Source organism: Chelonia mydas, chromosome 13 (genome assembly GCF_015237465.2).
Source record: "Chelonia mydas isolate rCheMyd1 chromosome 13, rCheMyd1.pri.v2, whole genome shotgun sequence".
Lineage (NCBI taxonomy): Eukaryota > Metazoa > Chordata > Testudines > Cheloniidae > Chelonia > Chelonia mydas.
Window position 1 is genome coordinate 27,714,034 of NC_051253.2, and position 15,694 is coordinate 27,729,727.

At 42.5% G+C, this 15,694-nt stretch overlaps 1 protein-coding gene across 3 annotated transcripts in view; it reads right to left on the minus strand.

Annotated features, from left to right (window-relative positions):
- CHMP4B (charged multivesicular body protein 4B) overlaps window positions 1–15,694 on the minus strand; it is a 35,129-nt gene extending 19,435 nt beyond the window's left edge. The window contains exon 1 of one of the 3 annotated variants that reach the window (XM_037915716.2): window positions 15,260–15,694. In XM_037915716.2, coding sequence (XP_037771644.1) covers window positions 15,260–15,449 — 190 coding nt within the window. In that variant the 5' untranslated portion in view covers window positions 15,450–15,694. Of the gene's footprint in view, window positions 1–6,250; window positions 6,383–15,259 lie in introns of those variants that run through there. The other 2 variants (XM_037915717.2, XM_043527036.1) reach the window with 2 other exon arrangements.

Below are 15,694 nucleotides of genomic sequence, written 5' to 3' on the forward strand. Positions count from 1 at the left end.
GACGGGGTGGGGGGTAATAAGTGCCTATATAAGAGAAAGCCCCAAATACTGGGGCTGTTCCTATAAAATCGGGACATCTGGTCACCCTATCTGGCAAACACCACACCCAAAAAACCTGAAGGGAATGGGGAAAATACTGTTAACATGGGGGAAAAATTCAACTTAATATAGGAAACTAATTATAGTCTTTACTACAACTATTGTTGTGGTAGCAGGCTTTTTATATATTGCAATCAATGCTTTAGGATCACCACAGGATTTATGCTGAGGTGTGTATTCAAGATGTTTTTGTTCTGATCTACAGCTATTCTATATATGAACTTAACTACAGTGTTTAATTCTGAAAACTGATGAGCAGTTCTGCCATCTTTTTCTAAAGCCTGTGGAACAGTCCTTGCTATCTGCATATATACATTTTAAGCTGTGATGTGTTGTCATGGTAGATAATATAATTGTATTAAAAAATTCACAGTGAAGCCAAAACTATAAATATTTTATCAGAAAGTAATGACAGTAGCTCCTCTTCTCCCCAAATCCACTATAATCACTTCATACAAGTGCATAAAAAACAGACACCTCTGAATTTTTCCTCTAGCATCTCATTATTTCACACACACAAAATAAAGAAGCATGTTTGAAGTCAAAACATAACAGCTATCTTTATTCTTTATGAAGATTGCTATTACATTAGGCAGCTATGAAAGAGGCAGCCCACCCTTGGGATCTGCATATTTAATTAAGCCGTTGCTATTTCCAGGATAGTAATTACAGTAGCAGACAACATAACCTAATACCCAATTTAATTTACTGTGGAATTGCTCAAGCAGAAACAACTGTAACCACACATTATGTTTAAACATTTATTCTCTAGACTAACCAGACAAATTTCCACACAAGACAAAAAATTATTTGATGCTAAAGTAACCATCAGTACAGCTACCTGAAGGGAACACAGATTTAAGTTTTCTTGTCAATGCACCAATTTCTTCAAACATTCTCACTCTTTTAGATTAAGAGGCTGTATTTGATAAGGTCTTTGGGGCAGGGACCTGATGGGTTTTCTGGGAAGTGCTTAGTACACCTAGTATTACCTATTTTTATAGAACCTAACATTTCCTTTGGAGATTAGAGCATGTGGAATAAAGACATTGTTATGCACAGTATATACTTGTGAGCGCGTAACTGTTAGTACAGCACCTGGGCCTGCAGACATTACTGCAATATTTAATAGGTTTGTAAATCCAGCTGGTTTTGGGAAGCAGATATTGGGGCAGAGGGTGTGTCTATTACAGGATTACCCAAAGTGGTTTTGCTTCTGTGCAAAAAAAATTCTGAAGAAAATAGATATTTGCATTTACTAACAGCCCAATCCTTCAGTCCCTCTGCATACAGAGCCCCCCTTGACTTCAACAGAAGCTCTGTGCACGGAAGGACTCTGGGAACAGGCTTAGAAAGATGCTAAACCACGAGTTTGTTCAGTGGTCATTTTAAAGGATTGTTAGCTCACTATAGCAGGATCATGTAGAAAGCTCTGACAGATTTCCATATCCATCTCCTAAAAAAAAGGTCTGGGCTGATACAAGAAGAGATAGTTACCAATGGGTTTAAAATTTTGCCATTTACAGAAAACAACAAAAATCGACTGAAGTCAAAGATTCATCACTTGAGCATTCACAAGACCATGATGGTCTCTCTTCACTGAGAGAATTAAACCAAAGAACAGCAAAAATATTCTAATGCACCATCACACAAGAACGATCATACAGAACCATACCAACAGTACATCTAGATCAATATCTTATTTCAGATGGTGGCAGATACTAGAGAAAAGTTTTACAGCCTCCACAATTAATTATGCACCAACAAGCTTACAGGATATATTTCTTCCTAACCTTTGGCAGTTTGTGGTTTGGCTTTAGACCTGAAGCAGGAGAAATTCTGTCCATTATAAAATTATCCTATATAATGAAATGGTGGACAGAATTCAACTAAATCTTCTTGTCATTCATATCTAATTATTTTGAATTTTACTATGTTCTTTGGTTCAGTAAAACTTTATAGCAGCAAATGCCATCAGTTAATATGCACTAAAAGAAAGCATTTCCTTGTATTAGTTTTAAATGTATTGCCTTTAATTTAATTGGCTGATCCCGGGCTCTTATTATGTAGGGTGACCAGACAGCAAGTGTGAAAAATCGGGACAAGGGTGGGGGAGCCTATATAAGAATAAGGCCCAAAAATCGGGACTGACCCTATAAAATTGGGACATCTGGTCACCCTATTATTATGTGACACTGTAAACAGGAGCACTAACTTCTCGGTATCTCTATTCTAATTCATCTGTTATCCTGTTACCATTCCAAACTAAGTAGACCTAGGGCCTGATTTTCATTCCCAAGGGCCTCTTTACTGCTCTCCCAGAGGGAAGGCAAGACCAATAAAAAGCAGCTGGATCAGAGGCAGCTAGATTTGGAATGTCAGCTTCAATTGCTTGAAAGGTTTCAGAGTAACAGCCATGTTAGTCCGTATTCGCAAAAAGAAAAGGAGTACTTGTGGCACCTTAGAGACTAACCAATTTATTTGAGCATGAGCTTTCGTGAGCTACAGCTCACTTCATCGGATGCATACTGTGGAAACTGCAGAAGACATTATATACACAGAGATCATGAAACAATACCTCCTCCCACCCCACTCTCCTGCTGGTAATAGCTTATCTAAAGTGATCATCAAGTTGGGCCATTTCCAGCACAAATCCAGGTTTTCTCACCCTCCGCCCCCCCCCCCCCCCACACCAACTCACTCTCCTGCTGGTAACAGCCCATCCAAAGTGACCACTCTCTTCACAATGTGTATGATAATCAAGATGGGCCATTTCCTGCACAAATCCAGGTTCTCTCACCCCCTCACCCCCCTCCAAAAACCACACACACAAACTCACTTTCCTGCTGGTAACAGCCTATCCAAAGTGACCACTCTCCTTACAACGTGCATGAAAATCAAGGTGGGCCATTTGTCAAGAATTATAACATTCATAAACCAATCGGAGAACACTTCAATCTCTCTGGTCACGCAATCACAGACATGAAGGTCGCTATCTTACAACAAAAAAACTTCAAATCCAGACTCCAGCGAGAAACTGCTGAATTGGAATTCATTTGCAAATTGGATACTATTAATTTAGGCTTAAATAGAGACTGGGAGTGGCTAAGTCATTATGCAAGGTAGCCTATTTCCCCTTGTTTTTTCCTACCTCCCCCAGATGTTCTGGTTAAACTTGGATTTATGCTGGAAATGACCCACCTTGATTGTCATGCACATTGTGGGGAGAGTGGTCAGTTTGGATGAGCTATTGCCAGCAGGAGAGTGAGTTTGTGTGTGTATGGGGGTGGGGGGGTGAGAAAACCTGGATCTGTGCAGGAAATGGCCCACCTTGATTATCATGCACATTGTAGGGAGAGTGGTCACTTTGGATAAGCTATTACCAGCAGGAGAGAGAGTTGGTGTGGGGGAGGGTGGAGGGTGAGAAAACCTGGATTTGTGCTGGAAATGACCCAACTTAATGATCACTTTAGATAAGCTATTACCAGCAGGAGAGTGGGGTGGGAGGAGGTATTGTTTCATGGTCCCTGTGTATATAATGTCTTCTGCAGTTTCCACAGTATGCATCCGATGAAGTGAGCTGTAGCTCACGAAAGCTCATGCTCAAATAAATTGGTTAGTCTCTAAGGTGCCACAAGTACTCCTTTTCTAATTGCTTGAAAGAAAGTCATTTTAAAAGAGGGAGATTTTTAAATTTAAAGTCAGACTTATTAACATGTTGCTAGTTGTTTCCTTTTTCAGGTCTTCAGTTGCAAAGTGGATAGTACATTCTTGTTTCTTTATTTTCCCACTTTTTAGCAGAATTTCAGTTTTTACAGAGAAATTTTTTCTACTAAAATTTCACACTTAAATGCTCCACTATGATGAAAAAGTGGAATCCAGGGCCTCATTAACAACCTTACAGTGATAACACTACAGATTCAAAAGACAAGGTTGATAACCAAATAGTCGTTCTATCTCTGCAGCCACCACCACCTTTCAATTCAGGAACTTCCACAAGGGAAGAAAACGGGAAATGCTTCAGTCAGGCTATCCTCCTCTACCATGGTTTGCAATCTGAAGTCAACGCAACAAGTCACGTAGGTATTTTTGAAAATCCCACTTTAAGAACAGAATTTTAGACTCATGTTTGAAAATATTGGCCTGTATATAAAAAAAGTTCACAATAGCTTTTTATTAATGTAATAGAAGTCTGAAGTTTTCACTATAAACACCTCCACAATTTTTAAAGTGAAAAAGAAAAGATTTCAATAAAAATACTATTTTAGCCCCAGATGCTGCAAACACTTATCCACAAAGCTTACCTTTATATGATTGAGTAGTCTCATTGTGCGTGAAGTTAGGGACCTTCTTTACTGCTTGTTGACTCAGGGCCTTAGCATTTTACTTTTTATTTTTTGCTTATAGCAGTTTTAAAGTACCTTATTTGAATTTTATGAAACGCCCCTATTGGTAGTATATTAGAATTTACAAAAAAAAAAAAAACCTGAAGAACCTAAGACTATATAGGGTTTCATATACCCACAAATCCAATTTTGATATCTGAAGCGAAAAATGTGTAGGGTTTGGGGAAAACAGAAGAACTGTCTGCATTAAAAAGTACTGTGAAGAATCTGAAGTTCTGTTATTTTACTTAATACAGAAACAGACACACCGTAAAGATCTGCAGGTAAGAGAACTTACCGGATTCCCCCCGTCCTGAGCCTGACCTGCATGATTTTATCTACTACCTACCCAGATCCATCTCTGTTGTCCTGCAGCTACCATTCTTTACCACAGAAAACAGGATCACATACTTGATACAAAAATACTGAAAGACACCTGGCCCAGCGGAAACTCAAGATATAACATCTCTGGTCAGTAAGACTGAGGAGAAATTTAGACTTAAACCTACTCATTGCTTCACTCTAGAAAGTATGACAACTTGAGGCAGTATCTTATCAGAAGCAGACATCCCACTAAAACAAACAAAGGAGGCAAATGTATATATTTGGAAGGAAAAAACCTCTAAAAGCAACCTCAAAATAAGGGCATACCAACTGTCAACCATACAGAAAGAATATAAAATGGACTAACTTATTAAACCCATCTATTCCATTTGCCTCTCTCTTCTGGACAGATCCCACTGTTTTCTATCATCCACATAATAACCCTAAACACCAGAGTAATAAATACTTGAAAAATATCTAAAAGATGTAGATTACTACCGTATAACTGTCTTCTACACAGATACTTAACATAAAAACTTAGGCAACTGAAACAAAAGCATGCATTAATTTAGCTGTTCTGTACACATTTGAGTCCATACTCCTGATTCTCACATCACAGACAAGAGTCTAAATCATCAACAGAATCCCATTTCAAAGGCAGCAAGGACAAACAGCGGGTGTCTCAGACTCGGGGTTTGGCAGCGTTAGAGCATATTTTAAAATCTCAGATAACTATTCTGGATCTCTCAGTCTAGCAAGACGCAGCAATTTATCTTCAACATGTCAAGAAACTCCTGAGACGAGATTCTAATTAAAACAAATCTTGACATGCTCTCCAACACTACATGTACACATTAAAAACAAAGCATAGATTTCAAGGCCAGAGGAGACCACTAATCATGTAGCCTGACCTCCTGTTCAACAAAGGCCACAGAACTTCCCTAAAATAGTATAAGAGCCCAACAGCAACAAGTTATACGCAAAGTAATCGGATAAGATGGTTGATTTTAATCTCACCCACTGAGCACAATCCTTGTTTAAATATGATTTTATAGGGCACCAGATGGCTCAGGGGGATTAGTAACAGAGATATAGAACATTCACCTCTGCATAACTGGTCATTCTGTGGCATGTACCAAGCAGTGCTTATCTCAGTCCAAGTCCAGTTTTTATTAGACAAGTGTCTGCTTACATGATACAAGAGCCAGCACCTCAACTCCCCACTCGGTCCCAGAGGTGAGGTGGTCCCTTTGGGACGTAGGAGGAACCTTGCAACATCAGTGCCATATCACTTCCGTGGATTATGGCACAATAGCAGCTATATTATAGTTATAACGGAGGCAGACTTTTCTTTTCGGGCACTTGTAACTGAAACGTTATCCTTGAACACCTGGAGCCTAGCACAATAGGCTGCAGGACATTTCTGCAGACAGAGTACTTACCTTCCATTTTAACTGTGTGGTTTTCCACATTGTAAAGAATAAAAACCAAGCTTTCAGGAAATGCTGTTGCGATTGCTTCCTGCACAGAAGAGAAAGAGCACAAGACCATTCGTACGCTGGCAGGAGGAGGAGAAGGAAAGGGACGGCGTACAATCCAGGAAGGAGTCAGAGAAAACAATGACAATATGATTCCTCATTGGTCACTGACTGGAACTTAAATTCCAGCGTGAGGAGGAACAACAGTCAGCTTTAAGCATGTGAAGTTGCAGAGTCTGGTTTAGAAATAAAGCTGAATGCCTAAAAGCTTTATACTGGACACACAGAATCTCTAAAATTTTCCTTTAAAAATGAACACTTTACGAAGGTGCAGAGCTCCGGATACGTACATACAAGCCCAAATGTTTCAGAATGACAAACAGATGAAGTTCTGAAGCATCATTCACCAAGCTAAACTATGTATAGTAAGTGATTTTTCTAGCTCAAAAAGCTTCATACTGTAACTAGTACACAGGTAGGACTGTTTCCATTTTAAAAGCTACCAAACATGTTTAACACTACTATATAGATATTTGAATTAAATAGTATACAGACTGATCAACTTTCAGTTTCCAATTAGAAAAAAGCTATGAATCCTAACAATATAGAAGACAACTCTAGCACCAAAAAGCCACATTACCAGGTTGTTCAACTATGATACAAGACACAAATATTCCTTTCCTCACTGCCAACTCAGAGTGGACTGTTAATTACTGTACAAATTAAAGAGAAGTCCTTGTATATGGTTAAAGAATTTTTTGAAATGAGTCCTATAAAAACTTACCAGAACAAACGGCAACATAAACTGAAACCAACAATTTTAATACCTCACATTTGTATACCTTCCATCTGAGGTCTGCAAAGCATTTCAAACCACTGATTTAATTAAACCTAACACTGCTCTTGTGTAAGGCTTGAAAAACTCATCTACTAGTTGTCCCTGGCAATTTTGAGGGGGTGACATCAACAATTGCTCAAAAAGGTGTGAAACCATTCCAAAAGTGACCTGATAAAGTGGTGTTTTCCTAAGTATGCAGAAGACAAGCCAGCATCATCTATTGCTCCCAGTCTTGGGATACAGCTGCAGTGTGAAATTAACAGAGGTCTGGTCAGTTCCCTAATGCATTTGAGATTCCCATGAGTAACAGTGCTACTGACTAGAATCATGTCAATTTCGCAGCCTGCCAGAGGAAAATAGCAGAGGTTGTCATTGAGGCTATTCAGAGGGGACCACCACCTAAGAGGCTGGGTAGGAATAGAACAGTAGATGCCCAGACTCCCTTACAGCAGCCAAGTGGATCAGGGCTGGGAGAGAAAAAAGCTCCTCCCTCTCAACAGCAGGGGCTTCTATTTATCTATCACCCCTAGGCAGAGGCTAATACATGAGATAAAGTCTTCCCCCTCCCCCCTGACAGGACCCTGGGAAAGCATTTTGGTAAGAATCCAAGCACCAATCCTTCTCCGCCTTGCAGCTGTGGGTAGGTGCAAAGCTTTCACCAGGGAACTGCTAATGGCATTCGGTGATGGGCTCCTACTTATCTTTCACTTCTGCCTCCGTCTAATAAGAACCTAGTAAGATTTTCCACAGACCTTTCCTTGTAAGGTAGGCAATGTCCTCATTTCAAAGTTAAGTAACTTGCCCATAACTAAACAGTGAGGCTATTAGAACAGATATGGGGAAATGGAGAGCTGGGTTCTAATCCTGATTATGACTACTAGATACTACTGCCTTAGGCAAATTAAATATGCTATAGCCCAAACAGAAGTTATGGGCTTAATGCAGAAATTACTGGGTGAGGTTCTTTGGTCTGCATTATGCAGGAGGTCCCTTTTGGCCTTAATGTCTATGAATCTATGGAAAAACTGCAAAGCAGTATAAAAATATATGTATGAAGGACCTTGACAGGAACCAAACCTTGGACACACGGGTGGGCAGAAATGCTGTCAAACAAAAAACTTCCTCATTTTTGTGTAGTTCCCCTTTCTGAAATTAAATGCTACCATGGGGTGCTGCTGTGGTGTCTCATCCCCCGCTTCCCCAGGGATGTTACATTTTATTAGGTTATGGTCACTATTACCAAGTGTTGCAGCTATATTCACCTCTAGGACCAGATCCTGTGCTCCAGTTAGGACTAAATCAAGAATTGCCTCTAAGCCAGAAGTGGGCAAACTAGCTCCTGGCCCAGGAGGTTAGCCCCTGGCCCCTCCCCTGCTGTCCCCCCTCCCCCGCAGCCATGCCACCACACGGGCAGTGCTCTGGGCGACCGGGCTGTGCGCTCATGCAGGGCAGCACAGCAGCATGTCTGCCTCTGGCGTGGCTCCCAGATATGCTGCTCTGAGCAGCATGGTAAGGGGCCGGGGAGGGGGTTGGATAAGGGGCAAGGGGTCCTGGGGGCAGTCAGGGACCAGAGGGCGGTTGGATAGGGGGTGGGATCCCAGGCGGGGCGGTCAGGGGACGGGGAACAGGGGGCGGTTGGATAGGGCAGAGGTTCGGGGGACGGGGGTTAGATAGGAGGTGGAGTCCCATGGGTCCTGGGAGGGGGCAGTCAGGGGACAAGGAGCCGAGGGGGGGGGGGTGGATGGGTGACAGGTTCTGAGGGGGATGGAAAGCGGGAGGGGACAGATAGGGGGCAGGGGCCAGGCTGTTTGGGGAGGCACAGCCTTTCCTACCTGGCCCTCCATACAGTTTCGCACCCCAATGTGGCCCTCGGGCCAAAAAGTTTGCCCACCCCTGCTCTAAGCTAAGCAGACATCATTTCAGACATCAATCAATATTCCCTGGACTTCCTGTATGAAGAAGTGTTAAATCCTCAGCTGTCTGACATCAGCTCAACAGGTGCTTATAGCTCCCAGCTTAGCTTCAAGGCAACTGTAAACACAATCACACTATCTCCTTATCACATCCCATTAAGCACTGAACCACCAATTTCCATAGCAAGCACAGTAAGGTTGTTTCTGAAGGCTACAAATTATGATTATTCAGCTATTATTCATTCCTGACACATTTAGTGACTAGCCCACCCAGGCCATTTTGCAGCCTGAAGTGTAATATAATCAAAAACCTAAAATTAGTAAATTGAATCACGTTTTCCACTATGGCTAGCTGCCTATAGGGCACACTAGATGTGAAATTTTCACCACAGAGGAAAGCTTCCAGCATCAAAATTCAGCTCTTGTTCGCTCTAAAACAAAGTCAATCCTCTCATCCAGTCTGCCATTGGAATATTTCCAGATCAAACCCGTGAAAGTTTTGTTTGAGAAATGAACAGACGAAAGTGGAATATAGTGAAAGTTCTTATGCACAAAGAAAAAAAACAGACAAGAAGAGAACGTAATTACACAAACATTTGATTACTGTGTTTTGAGGAAGTCTGTACACAAGAGTTAAAGCTAACCTATGTCTCATACTCACCTCCAGCTTGGAGAATTTGTACTTACGTTTGGTGAGTGGGCCAACAGAAATTTTAATTATTTTCCCACATTGGAAAAAAATAACAAAAGTAGTCATGCTGGATCTGTGACAAAAATAATCTAAGTGTGGCACTGAGTCTGTGCTATACCAATATTAATTTACTAAATCTCCTCACATCCTTATGAAGTAAAGTGAGCATTATCCCCATTATACAGATAAGGAAAATGGAGACAGAGGCAGATGTTAAGTGCCTTGACCAGGTCATCGAGTATGTCAGTTACTGCTGGGCTCAGAAGTCAGGACTTCCTAGGTTCCAGTTCCATACTCTGAAAATGCTGGCCCCATGAAACACTCTTTAAGTTATATGTATTGATATTTTAAGTCTTGCATTAAAACATAACACATCCTAAAACGGATTGCCTGCTATAACAAAAATTTAAGCCACAGAACAGTTTTGCCCTTTCCATAACAGACTTCTGGTGTACATGCCTAAAAGAGGATTCGGGGTGAGGATGGAAAAATCTAGTAAATATCAGTATTAGAAGCATATTTAGCAATACAAAAAAATAAAAATCAGTAATCCTTGTTAATGCATCAGATATGGTTGGAATATAATTCTAGCAAAATGTTGACATTTTGGCATTCTCTAAACCAGTCACAGCACTAATTATCCATAGGATCACGTCCTCTCTCAAATGGCTGGTTCAATTCCTATACATACATTTAAGCTGCTTTACTTTTGATGAATGATGTCAAATAACTGAAATAAAACCACCCATATGGCTTGGCTAACATATTGCTTTTACATGTGTACAAAACAGAATTCGATACAGATCTACAAATCCACTTAAACAACAAAAACCATGCACGTGTTCAAGAGTGAAGTTCACACACCGCTTAAGCCTGTCAAGGTGCTGAACACCCTCAGCTTCTGACTTCAACCAGAGACGGAGGTGTTCAGCACCTCATAAGATCAAGTCCTCAGTTTGCACCATGAAAAACTGGTTTTCTGTGGATTTTCACCCACTAACCAGCTGAAAGCTCAGGCTGTCAGCGCTGGGGTAAGGGGAGGCCCCAGCCGTAAGCCCAGCACCAGGCTGACAGCCAGTGTAAGCAACCCAGTGTCTATACCAGTGTAGTCAATAGGCAGACTCCGGTCCGAATCCAGACTGCCAGACACTTCTCAGTGGACCAGTGGGGCAGAGGGGATGTGTGGGCAGGACATCCATAGGTCACATGCTCCCCCCACCATTTCTCCAGGCACCTCTGAAGGGGAAGCAAGGAGGGGCACTCCACCTGGCAGCAGTGCTCTCCCTGTCCCGAGGAGGGAGAAGGTCCGCTGGCTTCCGGGTGTCCCAAGAAACGGGGGGACACGTGCCCCCCTACTAGCCACAGCTACGTGTCACCTCTGCGTGTGGGCTGAAGCTGAGCTGGAGCCATGCAGAGCCATGTTTGTGGTCCAAGCAGTCCCCATCCCGTGCTCCCCACCCTGAAGCCCAACCTCCCACCCTGGCCTCATACCCCCCACCCCCAAGCGGTCCCTAGAGCCCATCCAACCCGGTCTCATGTCCCCTGCCCCCGAGCGGATCCCAGAGCCCCCAACCCTGGCCTCATGTCCTCCCTATCCCCCGTCCTTTGGGGCCGGTTCAGGCCAGCCCTATGTGTCCTGTTTTCAGTTTAGGGAAATAAGGTCACCTAACAACCCTGGGAAGTGCGGGCAAGGAGCTGGCAGGCAATCCAGGAGTTGGGACGGGGGTGTGTGTGAAACCAGACTATCGCCATGTTTTCAAAGGAACTCACACAGAAAAATGACAAAACAAAAACACCCTACCACCCATAGGGGAAAACTTCACAAAATGACCACTCCATATCTGACTCTCAGTCCTCATCCTCAAAGGAAATCTGAACACCATTTTCAAAAGATGAGCCTGGGAGCTTAAATTCATAACTTTGCTAGACACTAAAAATCATGGTTTTAATAAAGATACTGGATTTATGACTTCTTATAACACTCTGGAATCCACTAACCCCCCCTTTTTGTCCTATGACTGCAACAGAATTAACGAGCCTCTTCATCTTGAAGGGTCCCTTAAAATATGTGTTTACTTATGCTCAACAATGTCCCCCTTGTATTTAGCTGGGATTCTGAGTACCTTTCCCAAACTTGAAGAGCAGCTCTGTGTAGCTCAGAAGCTTGTATATTCAATATACAATATATTCATGTAATGTTTAAGAAAAGTTTTGTAAATGAGTTCCAATAGTTCATGGATTAGGGACTCAATCTTATGGGGTTCTTAAGGGGTTCCAGGGGCTAATCTTTCTATCTACCCAATGGGACTCAGTGCTCAGTCTAGAAGATACCATCAGAGATGCTTAGTTCTGCAGTTCTCAAACTGTTGGTTTGTGTCTCCAGAGATCATGCTTGTTAACAGCAAAAATATTTTTAAAATAAATAAATAAAATAAAATATAGAGACATGGGAAATAACAGACATCAACCCTATTGTCCCTCTGCAAATGTGCATAGAGATAGTCAATCCCTTACCTCTCTCTAAAAGTGCAAAGTTTCAAAAAGTTCAATAAATAGAAGATTGTTGGGGGCAGAATAGATCTGGACAAGGAGAAGAAGTCTGGAGATAAATGTGAGAAGGGAGGGACAGGCAGAAGAAACAAAAGTGAAACGGTTTGAGCAGTATATTCCAGAAGTCTTGAGGTCTTTCTGAGTGTACCCTTCGTTGATTTGAGATCTACTATACCATTCTCTCACTAGAAGGGAAAACCTATAATGGCAGCAGGACACAAGAGAGACCCAGTTTGGGAATAAGAACCATTCAAGAAATATATGTTTGCTGATGATGTTTTAAAGGAAGTCACACCAGTGAACTGGTGGAAGCCACTTAAGCACTTGGATTCAGAGACTGTTGAAGTGATAATCTCACTTTTAACAGCTGTAGCTTCTGCTGGTGTAGAAAGAATATTTTCTCACTTCGGACTAATTCATTCCAAACTGAGAAATCGTTTGGGACCTGAAAAAGCAGGAAAGCTTGTTTTTCTTTTCCAGTTTATGAGCAAACAGGAAAATGAAGGTGAAAATGACTGAGTTATCTGCAGAAGCCAATATTTTAAGTTTCTCATGTTGACCTGGCTGACAGTAGATTTAATTTTTGTTTGTTTTTTTAAAAATATATTTCATTTAACTATTTTAGTTAAAAACAATTTTAACAAAACCAAACCTGATTTGAAAAAACTTGAATCTTGTTTAACTAGATTCAAAAATGCATATGCTTTTGTTAAAATATTATATGTTTGCTGTTGAAGAAAAAAAACAACAGAATACATAACATTACTGTTTTAGTTAAATAAAACAATTTAAATGTCTATCTGGTGATGTTCTCCTCCTAATACAGCATGGCAAGAAAATCCTCCAAATATTAAATGATTAACCTGTTGAACTGGAGATAGTTCACCTCCCAATGACTTCATAAGTATCTGCTGCAATTACCTTTGGTAAGTGAAATAACCAAACAATCATTCATTTTCTGATATAGCTGTAAAACTAATCTGAAAAGTTTTCAAAATAAATCACTTTAAAAATGTATAGTGTGTACCTTCTAAAAATGAAACCTACATCTATCTCTGAATTGTGAAGAATATGTATTATGGTTATAACAACCAACAAGAATGCACTTTTATGTAGAAATCCATGATTAAATCGCGTCTTCCTGACTAGTGATTTAAATCATGATTTATATCAATTTGATTTAAATCAAATCCACCCTGGAACAGATATCTTCAAATTCTTTGATTTAACCTGTTATTTTTTTTAAGTCTGCTCTAAACCAGCAGGGACCTGCATACTAGGTAGCTTTTGTACTTTTCTGGTTACTTGAAGTTAAGTTTCCCAGCTGTAAGACACTGCCAGTAATGCACCCAAGCTCAAACTCTGCATTATCTTTCTGACATTCCAATAGGCTATCTTCTACACGGAAATAGAAGTCAGCATTATACCAGCCACGCTCACCCATCATGACATAATCATCATGTGATAAAGTGTATACTTTAGAACAACTTCCTAAGCTAAAAACCTGCCCTTCCCTAATTGCCATTACAGATGAAAATTTGTTAATATAGCGTAAGTTTTACACTTTCAGATTCCCGCCCCCTCAGACACAACCATGGCAGCCCCACTTACCTCCCCCTCCCATAAATCATTTTGGGGATCTTCTACAGCTTTATTTGTCTACTACAGCTTTATAAGCTCCTAGTTACCCAGTTATTAAAATTAAGTGATCAATAAATACTCAAGGACAAACACAGTGCCTTCTATCACAGGATCTCAAATCACAAGTGTTAATTAAGTTTCACAATGCTATTAGGTTTTATCCCGATTTTCCAGGTAGGAAACCAAAGCAAAAAGAGGGGAAGTTACTTGCCCAGGATCACACAGCAAGATACAATCAGAATCAGGACTAGAATCTAGACCTGACAACCAATCCCACAGTGGAACCACTAGATCATGCTACCGCCAATGGGTTTTACACCTACCATATCAAAAAGGAATGCTTACATTTTCAAATGGACCAGTTTTAGAAGATCAGCAGTTAAGTCCCACTGCACTGAAGCTGAAGACAATTTTATGTCATCCACACTAGTGGAACATTTGCAGAATCAAATGCAGGGAGACCCACTGTCAGCAACAGGTCCACTGTCAGAGTATAAGTCTAAATATTTCCCTAATGTTCATGCACATACAGAATGCTGGTTAAAATTTACTAAATGCACACAGTGTTTTGTGTTGTACAGAAAGACTTATATAGAGAGTTTCTGCTGTAAAGAATGTATAAGTAACATACTCCATCATACAGTGTATAGAGAATAGGTCCAATGAACTGAGGGTAGACGTGGTATGTTTTGTTCTGTCTCCAGACATTGGTAGCAGGTAAGTCAACCAATATAAATGGAACTTAAATTGAAACTTTATAAAACAAAGGCCTGGGAAAGTAGCCCCTGCAAGTCACCATTTGATAGGATCGCTCTCCAGTTTATCTAAAAAGAAATGATCCTATAGTTAACCTGACAGGGCAGCCAATGCCAGGAGCGTGTGGAACTTAATCCTATAACCCACCAGCAAGATGGACTGTTCAAGGAATCAAGATTCATATGAGGACTAGAGATCAGAAGAACAGACATAAAGCTACTTTGGTGGCTACCGCCCCTCCCCACCGCAGATCAGAGAACAGTCCCACCCGTGCCAAGGGCTGTGAGAGCAGAGGGCTGAGCCTTGGCCAGAAGGAAGTGATATTCTGGGCAGGTTCTCACGCCATGCCCAGGGCCTTGGGACCCCAAGATATCCCCAGCCCAGCCTGCTCCAAGGCCCGCCCCTACGGGCACTCCAGCCTGGGTGCTGAAGGAGGGCACAGCCACGGCTCGGGGCTGAAGGCCCAGAGCAGGGACCGCTGGAGAGCCCAGCGCCCAGCCAGCACCGACCGGTGGCTCCACCCCGCTGCGCGGCGGGCCGCCATCCGCCCCTGCGGGTTTCCCCTCCCCGGCCCGGCCCCTCACCCCGCTTGTTCTTGGTGCCGTGCTTGCGGGCCGCCACCAGCTCCTGCTCGATCTTCTTCTCCAGGAACTCCTGCTTCTTGCTGAGCATCTCCTCGGTGTCGCGGAGCCGCTGGATGGCCTCCTGCGGGGTCGGGCCCTTCCCGGCGCCCTTGCCGCCCGTCCCGAACAGCTTCCCCAGCATCCCCGACATGGCCGGGCCGCGGCGGGCAGCGAGCAGGAGGAGAGAGCGGGGCAGGCCCGGCGGGGGCAAGGAGACGGACGGCGGAGAGGCCCTGGGCCGAGACCTCGCAACAGCCGCTCCCCGCCCGGTGCCGCGCGGAAGACACTGGCCCCCGCGCCTCAGCCTCGGCTGCGCCCTCCTGACTCACCGCCTCGCCCGCAGCCGTCACTCCGCACCACGGCAACGGCGGCTCCCCGCCCACGCCACGTCTCCCA